The sequence below is a fragment of the Leptodactylus fuscus genome, chromosome 8 (assembly GCF_031893055.1).
Source record: "Leptodactylus fuscus isolate aLepFus1 chromosome 8, aLepFus1.hap2, whole genome shotgun sequence".
Taxonomy (NCBI): domain Eukaryota; kingdom Metazoa; phylum Chordata; class Amphibia; order Anura; family Leptodactylidae; genus Leptodactylus; species Leptodactylus fuscus.
In genome coordinates this window covers 40,438,969-40,451,772 of record NC_134272.1, presented here as the reverse complement: position 1 = coordinate 40,451,772, position 12,804 = coordinate 40,438,969, and the positions used below count along the sequence as shown (strand labels likewise).

The 12,804-nt window shown below is 42.8% G+C and overlaps 1 protein-coding gene across 1 annotated transcript in view; it reads left to right on the top strand.

Moving 5' to 3' along the window:
• The window catches only part of WDR75 (WD repeat domain 75), a 54,691-nt gene extending 42,162 nt beyond the window's left edge, over nt 1-12,529 (top strand). The window contains exons 16-21 of the mRNA XM_075285127.1: nt 1,475-1,570; nt 2,356-2,522; nt 2,896-2,955; nt 5,623-5,772; nt 6,431-6,522; nt 12,285-12,529. Of these exons, the coding sequence (XP_075141228.1) occupies nt 1,475-1,570; nt 2,356-2,522; nt 2,896-2,955; nt 5,623-5,772; nt 6,431-6,522; nt 12,285-12,489 (770 nt within the window). The 3' untranslated portion in view covers nt 12,490-12,529. The remainder of the gene's footprint in view (nt 1-1,474; nt 1,571-2,355; nt 2,523-2,895; nt 2,956-5,622; nt 5,773-6,430; nt 6,523-12,284) is intronic.
• Nucleotides 12,530-12,804: the final 275 nt, after the last annotated feature.

The window sequence follows — 12,804 nt, the reverse complement described above, 5'->3', positions numbered from 1 at the left end:
GACCCACAAGCAAACTATTATACTCGAGGATCTGAAAAGACCCCTGAGTATAATGATCAGAGGCCCAGGAGAGGTAAGAGAACATCAACATTTGTGTTATTTACCTCTCTGTTTGGCTTCGGGCCTACTTGTGTGATGTCCCTGACCTCACATTACCGGGGCCTGCGTCCTTTGCGTTTTGATGCAGGCCCCCTGGGTCACGTGACGTCCCGGACGTCATTGAAGATGGCCACCATCAGCGGGAAGTACAGTGGAGCTAAGTAACAGTGTTTTTTTTTTTTTTTTTTTTTTTTTAATATTCCTCCTAGGTCTCTGATTATTATATTCTGGGGTCTGAAAAGCCCCCAGAGTATAATTGTTCATGGGTGTCCACAGTGGGGCATAATCCTGGGTGAAGGGGCCACAATGGGGCATAATCCTGGGCGAAGGGGCCACAATGGGGCATAATCCTGGGCGAAGGGGCCACAATGGGGCATAATCCTGGGCGAAGGGGCCACAATGGGGCATAATCCTGGGCGAAGGGGCCACAATGGGGCATAATCCTGGGCGAAGGGGCCACAATGGGGCATAATCCTGGGCGAAGGGGCCACAATGGGGCATAATCCTGGGCGAAGGGGCCACAATGGGGCATAATGCTGGGCGAAGGGGCCACAATGGGGCATAATGCTGGGTGAAGGGGCCACTATTAGATGTAATACTGTGCAGGGGCCACTATGGGGCATAATACTGAGTGCAGGGGCCACTATGAGGTATAATACTGAGTGCAGGGGCCACTATGAGGTATATTTCTATGTGCAGGGGCCACTATGGGACATAATACTGTGTGCAGGGGCCACTATGGGGTATAATCCTGGGTGAAGGGGCTACAATGGGGCATAATGCTGGGTGAAGGGGCCACTATGGGGTATAATCCTGGCTGAAGGAGCTACAGTGGGACATAATGCTGGGTGAAGGGGCCACTATGGGGTGTAGTAGTGCGTGGTTGGTTGGCGTCTCCAGGAACCCATTAAACCGAGTGATGGCATACAGACTTGACTTTGAAGAAAGGAAATTTATTCTAAAATGGGTTCAGTCTGTAAAGAAAGAATAAATAATTGAGTATCAGCTGCTAAAATGTGTATACATTTATTTTGGGACACCCTGTATGTATGTATATTTGTGTGTGTGTATATGTATGTATATATATGTGTATGTGTGTATATATATATATATATATATATATATATATATATATATATATATATATATATATATATATATATATATATATATATATATAGGTTTTCCCTGCATTTTGAGCTGGACCATGGGGAATCTAGGAAGTGTCAGAACACAATCAATGTTGAATGATTGAGGTCATCTCTGTGGGGGTTTTATGCTATGGCTAGCATTGCATTTCGATTTCACTATACCGCTCATTGCATTGCTTGTACAGTATATTTACTTTTTTTTTTTTTTTTTTTTTCTTTTACAGTAGCATGGCGGGCACAACTCAGTGCATTTGTTCTGCAACCTGATTGTGTTTCAGAAAATATTGCTGCATTTTCATGTGTGTCTGGAATCTCAAGCTGTAAGTATACTCGAAAAGAGAAGTAAATGTTTACACTCGTGATTTGATTAGACTATGGGTCTTGAAACAAGACAATCAAACTGCTTCCTTAGTTGCCACATGTAAAGGCTCCAGTGACATTTTTGGTGAACGATCGTGAGAGACTGCAACAGAATCTCATTGCCATTTTGCATTTTTAAATAAGCCTATTGTAATGTAGCCTTTAGAAAGGCTTTTCTAAACTTAAGCTCTCCTTTTCTGATCCTTCCAGTTGTTTTCCAGAAAATAAACCTTCTATTCGTATGCTAATTATTCTTCAGGGAGACCATTACGTCATCAACCTGGATATTTGTTCACCGCCCCCTTCTTGCTTGAAGATCCCTCCTACTGCCACTCTTCACTGCTTCCATTAGATAGCTCCGTTGGCGCAATAAAATCTTACGCATTGTACCTGCCAAAGGGACAAGCTGCTCATGGAAGCAGTGAAGAGGAGTAGCAGGAGGGATCTTCAAGCAAGAAGGGGGTGGTGAAAAAATATTGATGACGTGATGGTGCCCGGAGCACTGGGGTAACACGTAATTAGCATATAAATAAGTGTTGTTTTTCTGGTAAACTCCTGCAAGCATCTGAAAAGGAGAAGTATGCTAAGAAATGGCCTTTCTAAAGGCTACATTATGATAGACTTTTAAAGGGAGTCCATCATTGCCGTTTTGCATTTTTTAAATAAGCCTGTTTGGTGCTTTTGGATACAAATTTTATTTATTTATTTTTTCCTCCAATATTCAAGCAATCTACTTGCTTTTCAGTGTTTATATTCAATCCTGCTGTTCCCGTACCCCTATATGTCCATTCGGATGTCTGTCAGGGCTGTGTGCAGTGGGCTGTATTTATACCGAGAGATATACCAGAAGTTATGCCGTCAAACTACAAGTGGTTAATTAAATCTCAGCTTTATTTCCTTACTGAAAACCAGGTAATTATCCAAAATGGAACAGAGTTTAGTTTTGTTCTCTGTTCACTTTATGAAAATCTCCTATAAAATGCATTTGTGCAGGGGCGTAACTATCATGGTAGTAGCTGCCACAGGGCCCAGGACATTAATAGGCCCGGTAGGCCCCAGATGTGTATATTTTGTTTTGTTTTTTAACAGGCCGTTACCTGCTGGAGTAACTCGAGCAGATAATGGGCCCTATTTACTTACCAATCTCTGCTCCTGTCCTCATGTCAAATGTGTGCCTTGGGGCTCCACCATTCCTAGTTATGCCACTGCATTTGTTAAAGTGTTGCAATGATTGTGCTACTATATTTTTGTGTTTAAGTTAGCATCATGCTCTTTATTCTTTCAGGATTTGATGACGTTTAGCACGAAATCTCTAGAAGAACATTTAAAACCTTTAAGCCAGCAGGTATGTGTTGTTGTCTGTGTATCAAAAAGAAAATGAATAAATAAAAAAAAATGCACACTTGGGTAAATTTGCTGAAAAGTTCGGCTAGTAGCCAAGTAAGTAAATATGCTTCTGACCACTGGCGAAGCATCTATATAGGTGAAACGCACATCGGGTGTACGTGCAGTTTTCTGGTATGGTGTGTTGCATCATTATATGCTTGCTACCCTTAGGCTGCTATATTTCTTTATTACTCTGCCTGTGTAGTTTATTGCATCTTTATTTTTATGTGTTGCATGATTATTATAACTCTCAGACATATTATAGCTTTTCACAGTTTTTGGTTTACAGCCCTGGTAGCCATTTATAAATAAAACACTCAATCCCTTAGCTTTAGGGATAATAATTGTTTCATCTGTACACACGCTATTCCATTAAACCGCACTTTTTGTTGGCATTCTGGATACTGCTCTGTGTACCCCACTCCCCCCTTAATTTATTCATCATGATGTTTTCTATCATATCTTTTTATATAAAATGGGAGCGCGGCGCTATTTTGCGGCCACCGCAAAATCACGGCCGCAAAATAGCGCTGCGTGTACGGTATCAGCTCCCATTAAAAACAATGGGAGCGTATACGGCCCACAAAAGATCCCGCGGCGTGTATGTACCAAATGACGAGCCACAATACTCCGTGTGAACCCGGCCTTAATAGATCATCAATGAACACTTTCCTTTGACTATATTGATGTTTTATATAGCTTGATATTATTTCGCATTTATCTTCAGGCAGCATGATTTCTCTAATATGTATTGTTGATATTTTAATAAATTATAGTTTTTGAACTGGCTTGTGTTCATCAAAGCAGTTAAAGCACTACTGCATAAGACTACAGGATCAGATTGCACAGAGGTTTTGTTTTTTGGAGAAGTTGTGAACACAAAATGAGTGGAAGATATACAAAGCTTCTATTAATACACAAAGCTTCTATTTGTTTATTATTGAGCACGGTGGATTTGACATTTATATGGATTGTTTTTGCAAATTAGTTGTAGATTGACACACATACGCTCAGAATAGCAGATAGGAGAAAAATACTAGGAGTCATAGCAGTTAAAGAAAAGACTTCAGGATCATTTGGCTCTCTGTGCGGACTGCTCTTCATTTGGCCTGATGTACATAATAATGTACATAAATGTGGATTATGTAGCTTGACCGCGGTTGGAAGGAAGGACGTCCGATAGTGTTCCTTCTCAAGGATGCTACCCCTGGTCCCAGCATGAATGATACTGCCATTTGTAACTCCCATTAGAGAAATGGCTGCTGCTGCCCCTCCCCCGCCTCTTGTGTGTATACCGGCTCCTGAATGTCTCCAGCACTATCCCAGTCCTATCTTCTCCTCACCCCCTCACAGAGTGCTTCCTCTCCCCCACCTGTCACTACTCTCTTATCCTGGCTCTTGAATGAGTTGGGGCAGAGACTGCACTTCGTGGAGGGGAAGAAGATATGACTGGCTTGGCACTGGAAACATTCGGGAGCTGGGAAACCAGAGGTGGGGGAGGGGCAGCAGCCATTTTTCAAAGGGAGTCCCAATGGCAGGATCACTCATGATTGGGACAAGGGAAGAGAGGAGAGGATTTGGGTTTACCTTATGAAGAGTTCTGCTGGGTTCTCCTTCCTACTAGACTATGGTGCGTGGTTTCAGCATGAACATAAGGGATGGGGTTGTGGATTAAGGGGGAGGGTTCCCTCTTCAGGGAGTGAACTGACAAGCAATAGCGGAATGCTCCAAGCGGTTGCAAATCGCTCGCATGAGTTTTTACATGGGGAACTAAAGTAAATTTATAATGAACCGTTGCAGATCTGATGTTGTTAAAGGACAGAAAAGCAGGGTAGTACATGCTTTTCTGTCCGTTTAACCTAACGGACTGGGGGCATACAAAGACCATAACAGATTTTTATTTTTTTTAATAAAGCAATGGGTCTGCTGACTGACACGTTTTCATAGGTTTTCACCAGTTAAACAGCTATGTCAGGCGGACTTGTATAACGTGACACGAAAGGGGACTAAAAGCAAAGCCCTTAAAGGGGTTGTCCAGGCAAAAATGGACAACCATTTTTGCATACTGCATACTCCATTTTTGCATACTGCATACTCCCCTTTCAAACTGTTCAGTTGCCTCCCAGTCTACTCAGTACAGTGGTGGAGGGCCCAGCCACATGTGACTTCTGAGTCTAATCAGCGGCCTCAGCGAAGGGCATGCAATGTCATGACTTGTGACATCATGGGTCTCTTCCTAATTGGCCTCAGAGGACTTATGTAGAGATGCGCGAGAAGACTCTAGCGCTGATTTACCGGACCGTGCTGGGGACAGGTGAGGTATGATGTGTTTTTGTTTTGTTTTTTTCCCCACCTCCCCTGTCATAAATTAAAAAAAAAAAAAAATGCCTGGGCAACCTCTTCAAGAATGTCACAAATACTTTTCTCCAATCCCATCTAATTTTTTTTCATCTTGTTGAATATTATCACCAGGGCTTATTCAATTAATGTTCTAATGAATTATTTTTTTTCAGTTATGATGTTTTTTGGGTAAAATTTGCAAATATTTATATTGATTAACTAAAAACTAATGCACTGGTTGTTTGAACATGTGGTATATTACACAAATTGTTTCTTTTGTTTTCAGTTGGCACCAGAACAGAGTTTACCTTTTACACCTTTCTTCAAATTGCTGGAGAGAAAACGACAACAAATACAAGTGGAAAACCAGAGAAATGTGGAACTTGAAAAATTTGTAGTGGGCTCCAAAACTCAAAATTCTTTTGCCGTTAAAGAGGTGTGTATTGCTTTTATTTTGTCATACCCTATGATTGCTTAATTATATATGTATTACTGTTATGGATTTTGGCTACATTTAGGCCATGTGCACACAAACAAACATATTTTTATCTGCAGTTGTGGATAGAAGTACAGACCCATATATTTCAATGGACCCATACACATAGCCATATTTTTTGTGGTTGTGTCTGGGCCAAATTGAAGAGCTGTAAATTATGGACCAGGTTTTATACCTGTCTGTAATTATGTCTCTGGCAATTCATTTGAATGTATGGATCAGTGAAACCCATGAATGATGACCCCATGTGTTGGGTTTCTATGGAGCTGCCGAGGCGCTTCCTTCCTGCTTCACTTCTTTTGTGCGAGGGGTCGGGCCTGGGTTGGGGTGGCGCTGTGGCAGATCTTTGTTTGTTTGGAACCCTTTTCTTTTCCTTAATTTTGTATTGTGTATGCACTCTCCTGATTATATTGTTTATTTTGTTATATCTTCAATAAAGCGAGTTTAAAAAAGAAACCCATGAATGATGCACTGAAACCAATCCGCGTGTCATTCATGCCATTTTCACTGACCCGCAAACTGCACACAGTTGTCTGCATGAATAAGAGATGTGTATTTTAGCAGAAAGTTTGATATATTATTTCTTTTGTCTATTTAGCTGCTTCAAACTTCACCTAATGTTATACCACCGGCAGCCATCTCAATTTCCATGTTTGTGGATTCCCTACTTAATTCCCAGCCGCACAAATGGTAAGCCTTTTGAAATTCTTTTGTCCTCCATATTTCTCTGTGAACCAAAAAATGACCAAATTATGGTGTTTAGAAGGCAGGGAGTCAAAAACAAAAATTGAAAAGTGCCAACAACGGGAATGTGTTAACGGCACCTGTATGGAGTACTGCAGTGGTCCATTCAAGTCTATGGGACAACTGCTTCAGTAACTACAGCTACTATTTAAAGTACTGCAAGTGAGCACTGTATCTGGCGCCTGCATGGGAAAATAACTGTCGGACCTTCACATATCTTAAATTGATGTAGCACATACTTTTTAAAAAGCGAAATAGCCTCTTTTAAGGATTTGAATCCCCCCCCCAAAAAAAAACTAATTTCCGTGTTTTCTAGTATTGAAGTTCCATCCCAGTTAAGGGAATGAGGCTAAATTGCAGTACTGGTCATATCTAGAGATGAGCGAGTAGTATTTGATCGAATACCTCGCTCCCATAGGAATACGTGTAAGCAGCCGAACACCAAGGGGTTAAGCGAATCAAATATTCACTGCTCTTAACCCCTTGGTGTTTGGCCGCTTACATGCACTCCTATGGGACCGATCTTCACCAAATTTGGTACAGAGATACTTCAGATATCCGGGCAGGTTTAAGACGAGACTCCAACTCGCTCGGACGTACCGTTGCGGAGATACAGCATTCTAAACACAGTGCCCCCCCCCCCCTTAGCCAATACAAACCTGCAAGACTTTCACTCATATTCCAACTGCAATACACACGGTCACTCCACATGCACAATACAACACTGATATCCAAACTGAGATACACGCATCAGAGGATTAGATACACAGATCAGCACACAGTCCCACACACCAGAGGATTAAATACGCACTTCTGCACATACTTCCACACACTGAAGGATTTGATATGTGCGTCTGCACACGGTTCCACATGCCGAAGGATTAGATACAGGCGTCTACACACAGTTCCACACTCCAGAGAATTAGATACGTGCGTCTACACACATTTGTACACGCCATAGGATTAGATACACGCATCTTCACAGAGTACCACATGCCTTAGGATTAGATACACGCGTCTACACACAGTTCTACACTCCAGAGGATTAGATACGCGCGTCTGCACAGAGTTGTACACTCCATAGGATTAGATACACGTGTCTGCACACGGTACCACATGCAGTAGGATTAGATACGCGCGTCTACACATAGTTCCACACGCCGAAGGATTAGATACGTGCCTCTTCACACAATACCACACAGGGGAGGATTAGATACGTGTGTGCACACAGTACCACAAGCCAGAGAATTAGATACGCGTCTCCGCACACAGTATCACACGGGGGAGGATTAGATACGTGCGTCTGCACACAGTACCACATGCCGGGGAATTGGATACGCGCATCTACACACAGTTCCACACGCCGTAGGATTAGATACGCGCCTCTTCACACAATACCACACGGGAGGATTAGATACACGTGTCTTCACACAATTGTACACGCCGTAGGATTAGATACACGCGTCTGCACACAGTACCACATGCCGTAGGATTAGATACGCGCGTCTAAACACAGTTCCACACTCCAGAGGATTAGATATGCGCGCCTGCACACATTTGTACACACCATAGGATTAGATACACGCATCTGCACACAGTTGTACACGCCATAGGATTAGTTACACGCGTCTGCACACAGTACCACATGCAGTAGGATTAGATATGCACGCCTACACATAGTTCCACACGCTGAAGGATTAGATAAGCGCCTTTTCACACAATACCACACGAGAGGATTAGATACGTGTGTGTGCACACAGTATCACACTTTGGAGGATTAGATACATGCCTCTGCACACATTACCACAAACCAGAGAATTAGATACGCGTCTCAGCACACAGTATCACACGGGGGAGAATTAGATACGCACGTCTGCACATAGTTCAACACGCTAGAGGATTAGATACGCATGTCTTCACATAGTGCCACCGCCAGAGGATTAGATACGCGTTTCTACACACAGTATCACATGGGGAAGGATTAGATATGCGCATCTGCACACAGTACCACACGCCAGAGGATTGGATATGCACATCTGCACACAGTTCCATATGCCGGAGGATTAGAAATGCACGTCTGCACACTGTACCACATGCCGTAGTATTAGATACGTGCGTCTGCACACAGTACCATATTCCGGGGGATTGGATACATGCGTCTTCACACAATACCACATGCCAGAGGATTGGATACGTGCATCTGCACACAATTCCACACACTGGAGGATTAGATAAGCAGGTCTGCACACAGTACCACATGCCGTAGGATTAGATACGTGCGTCTGCTTACAGATCCACATGCCAGAGGAATAAATACACGCATCTTCACACAGTTGTACACGCCATAGTATTAGATACACACGTCTGCATACAGTACCACATGCTGTAGGATTAGATACACGTGTCTACACACAGTTCCACACGCCATAGGATTAGATACGCACCTCTTCACACAATACCACACGGGAGGATTAGATACGTGCATCTGAACACAGTACCACACTTTGGAGGATTAGATACAGGCCTCTGCATATAGTACCACATGCCAGAGAATTAGATACGCGTCTCAGCACACAGTTCCACATGGGGAGGATTAGATACGCGCATCTGCACACAGTACCACACACCAGAGTATTAGATACGCGCATCTGCACACAGTTTCACTTACTGGAGGATTAGATACGCGCCTCTTCACACAATACCACACGGGGAGGATTAGATATGTGCAACTGCACAAAGTACCACACCAACAAGGATTAGATACTTGCATCTAAACACAGTACTACATGGGGAAGGATTAGATACAGCTTTACTCCAGGTATCCATAACAACTGATCACAGGTTTTTCACTGACATTCAAAATGAGATACACATAATCACATGACGCTTATGGACATACACAGAAACCACATACAAAATACATCAGTGCAAAATTGGACAATTCTTATGGGGCCACTACACAAAAATAAAATGTAATATAACCGTGTGAAGCCGGGTCCTCCCTCTAGTCTATTATAATTATAAAAATGAATTTCTGTCTGTCCTCTAATGCAAACCCAACGACTGGACCGATCTTCACCAAATTTGGTACAGAGATACTTCAGGTATCCGGGAAGGTTTAAGACGAGACTCCAACTCGCTCGGACATACTGTTGCTGAGATACAGCATTCCAAACACAATACCCCACCACCACCACCACCACCTTAGCCTATACAAACCTGCAAGTCTTTCACTCATATTCCTACTGCAATACTCACGGTCACTCCACATGCACAATCCAACACTGATATCCAAACTGAGATACATGCATCAGAGGATTAGATGCACAGATCAGCACACAGTATCACACGCCAGAGGATTAGATACACGCGTCTGCACACAGTCCCACACACCAGAGCATTAAATACGCACTTCTGCACACAGTTCCACACACTGAAGGATTAGATACGTGCATCTGCACACTGTTCCACATGCGGAAGGATTAGATACACACGTCTGCACACAGTACCACACGCCAGGGGATTGGATACATGCGTCTGCACACAGTACCACATGCCAAAGGATTGGATACACGCATCTGCACACAGTTCCACACACCAGAGCATAAGATAAGCACGTCTGCACACAGTACCACATGCCGTAGGATTAGATACGCGCGTCTACGCAGTTCCACACTCCATAGGATTAGATACGTGTCTGCACACAGTTGTACACGCCATAGGATTAGATACATTCGTCTACACACAGTACCACACAGGGGAGGATTAGATACGTGTGTCTGCACTCAGTACCACACTTTGGAGGATTAGATACATGCCTCTGCACACAGTACCACAAGCCAGAGAATTAGATGCGCGTCTGAGCACACAGTACAATACGGGGGAGGATTAGATGCGCGCGTCTGCACACAGTACCACACACCAGAGGATTAAATACACGCGTCTGCACACAGTAACACATGCCGTAGGATTAGATACGCGTCTACATACAGTTCCACACGCTGTAGGATTAGATACACGCTTCTTCACACAATACCACACAGAGGAGGATTAGATACGTGCGTCTGCACACAGTACCACATGAACGAGGGTTAGATATGCACGTCTGCACACAGTTCCACACGCTGAAGGATTAGATACGTGTGTCTGCACAAAGTACCACATGGGGGAGGATTAGTTACGCACCTCTTCACACAATACCACACAGGGGAGGATTGGATACGCACATCTGCACACAGTTGCAGTATTTTTCGGACTATAAGACACACTTTTTCCCCCCCAATTTGGGGGGAAAAGAAGGCTGCATCTTATAGTCCAAATGTGGCCGCCGGGAGGGTTAGACGCCGGCACAGGTGCCGGGGCCTGCGACGTCGCTACGCTCCTGCCCTGCAGGAAGCCAGCAGCGGCAGGAGCGATGCTGCTATTCCACTCCTCCGTCCCTCTTCCCGGAAAAAAAATAAAAATGAAATAAATAAAAGTTCTAAATCACCTCCCTAGAATACATATAAAAGTAGAAAATCATATGTCAAACACATACACATTAGGTATCCCTGTGTCCGAAAATGCCCAGTCTACTAATAGTGTTCCTGTACGGTGAACGTCAAAAGTGCCAAACCGCCGGGTTTTTTTTTTTTTTTTTTCAATAACCATAACCATTTTTTGCTTCAAATTTTTTTTCCCCCCTATTTTCCTCCTCTAAAACCTAGGTGTGTCTTATAGTCCGAAAAATACGGTAGTTTCTCAGCTACGGACGGCCATTTCGGTCTGGTTGGACCTCGTCAGCGCAGCGTAGAGAGAACTAACTTGGTAGAAGTGAGAGGCTGAGAGACCAGATTATGGGGATAATGTCATTCCATAAGGAGAGACCACCTATTAGATGTGTGGAGACTTATACAGTCATAGTCACTTCACTGTAAGACTGCAGCATAACAGAGGCACTGTCTCCCTATTTACATCTTGGGAGACAGATTTGCATATTTCTTCCCCCCATGATCCCTTACAGTGGAGTGACTATGGCTGTACAAGTCTCCACACACCTAATAGGTGGTCTCTCCTTATGGAGTGACATGATCCCCATAAAAGTTTCACATGATATTTTTGTTCAATCCTTGCATTAAGCCTGAAAGTATGCATTTCAATTGTTTTCCCTTTTTTTCCTTTTCAAATGTAATTATGTGGCATACAGAGCCCAAATCATGAATGTCACTGTCCAAATATTTCTGGACCAAACTGTATTCTCAGATTGATTCTGCCTTGTAATCCATTGAAATGAATGGTAATTAGAAAAAGTCATGGCTTAGGGGAAAAAGGTTGAGAAATGAGCATTTGTCCCATCTGCTGTCATTATGAATGGGCCTGAAGGCAGGGATTTGCAAAAGTTAGTGTAGATTGCTCTCTGGAGGGGGCAGGGGAGAGTATGGCAGGGAGAGAATGTCAAACAAAGCACAGACTTTAATTTAATACAGATTTATTCAATTGCGAATAAGTGAAGCGTCTAAAAGGTTTGTTTTTTTTTTTTTTTTTGTTTTTGTTTTTTTTAAAAAACGGATGGCTTGCATCAAATAACAGGGCTTGAGAGCATTACCCTGTTTGCTACTATACCCATGCAAAATACAACATATATAATCTGTGTGAAAACTGTCTTTTGCTACACTTTTTTATCTTGTGTACAATTTCCAAAAAAAGTGATATGTTATTATTTTGCACAGTGCGGAGCCAAATGACAAAGATTTAGAACTGGAAAGTGAGATTGCAGAAGAGAACTCTGATGAAGATCTGTATGAGGCATTGGAAAGTCAAGATCCTATTGTGACTGAATACTCCCATACAGCTTCCCTCAAACTCTTAAAATCTGAAGATAAGGAATCAAGAAGGATAAGGAGGCAGAATTGTACTTGGGTGCCAGATTTTTAGGATATATAAATCTATGTTGTATAATTCCTTAATTTTTCAAAATAAACCTTTAAAATTACTTTTTCTAGTCATTGATTGCCATCTTAATTCTGTCAATGTGCTTAATGTTTTTTGCTATGCCTTATTTGAAGCAATTTGTGATTGACTATTTGACATCCCTTCATGATGTTTAAGGTTTTATATATCTGTTGGCAACAATGCACTCTGCCTGGGGGATGTATGATTGCATGGCAGTCAGGACCAGGGCCGACTCCAGGTTTTTCTGGGCCCTTGGGCGATAGAGCCTCAGTGGGCCCCTTGTGCACCACAGCAAAA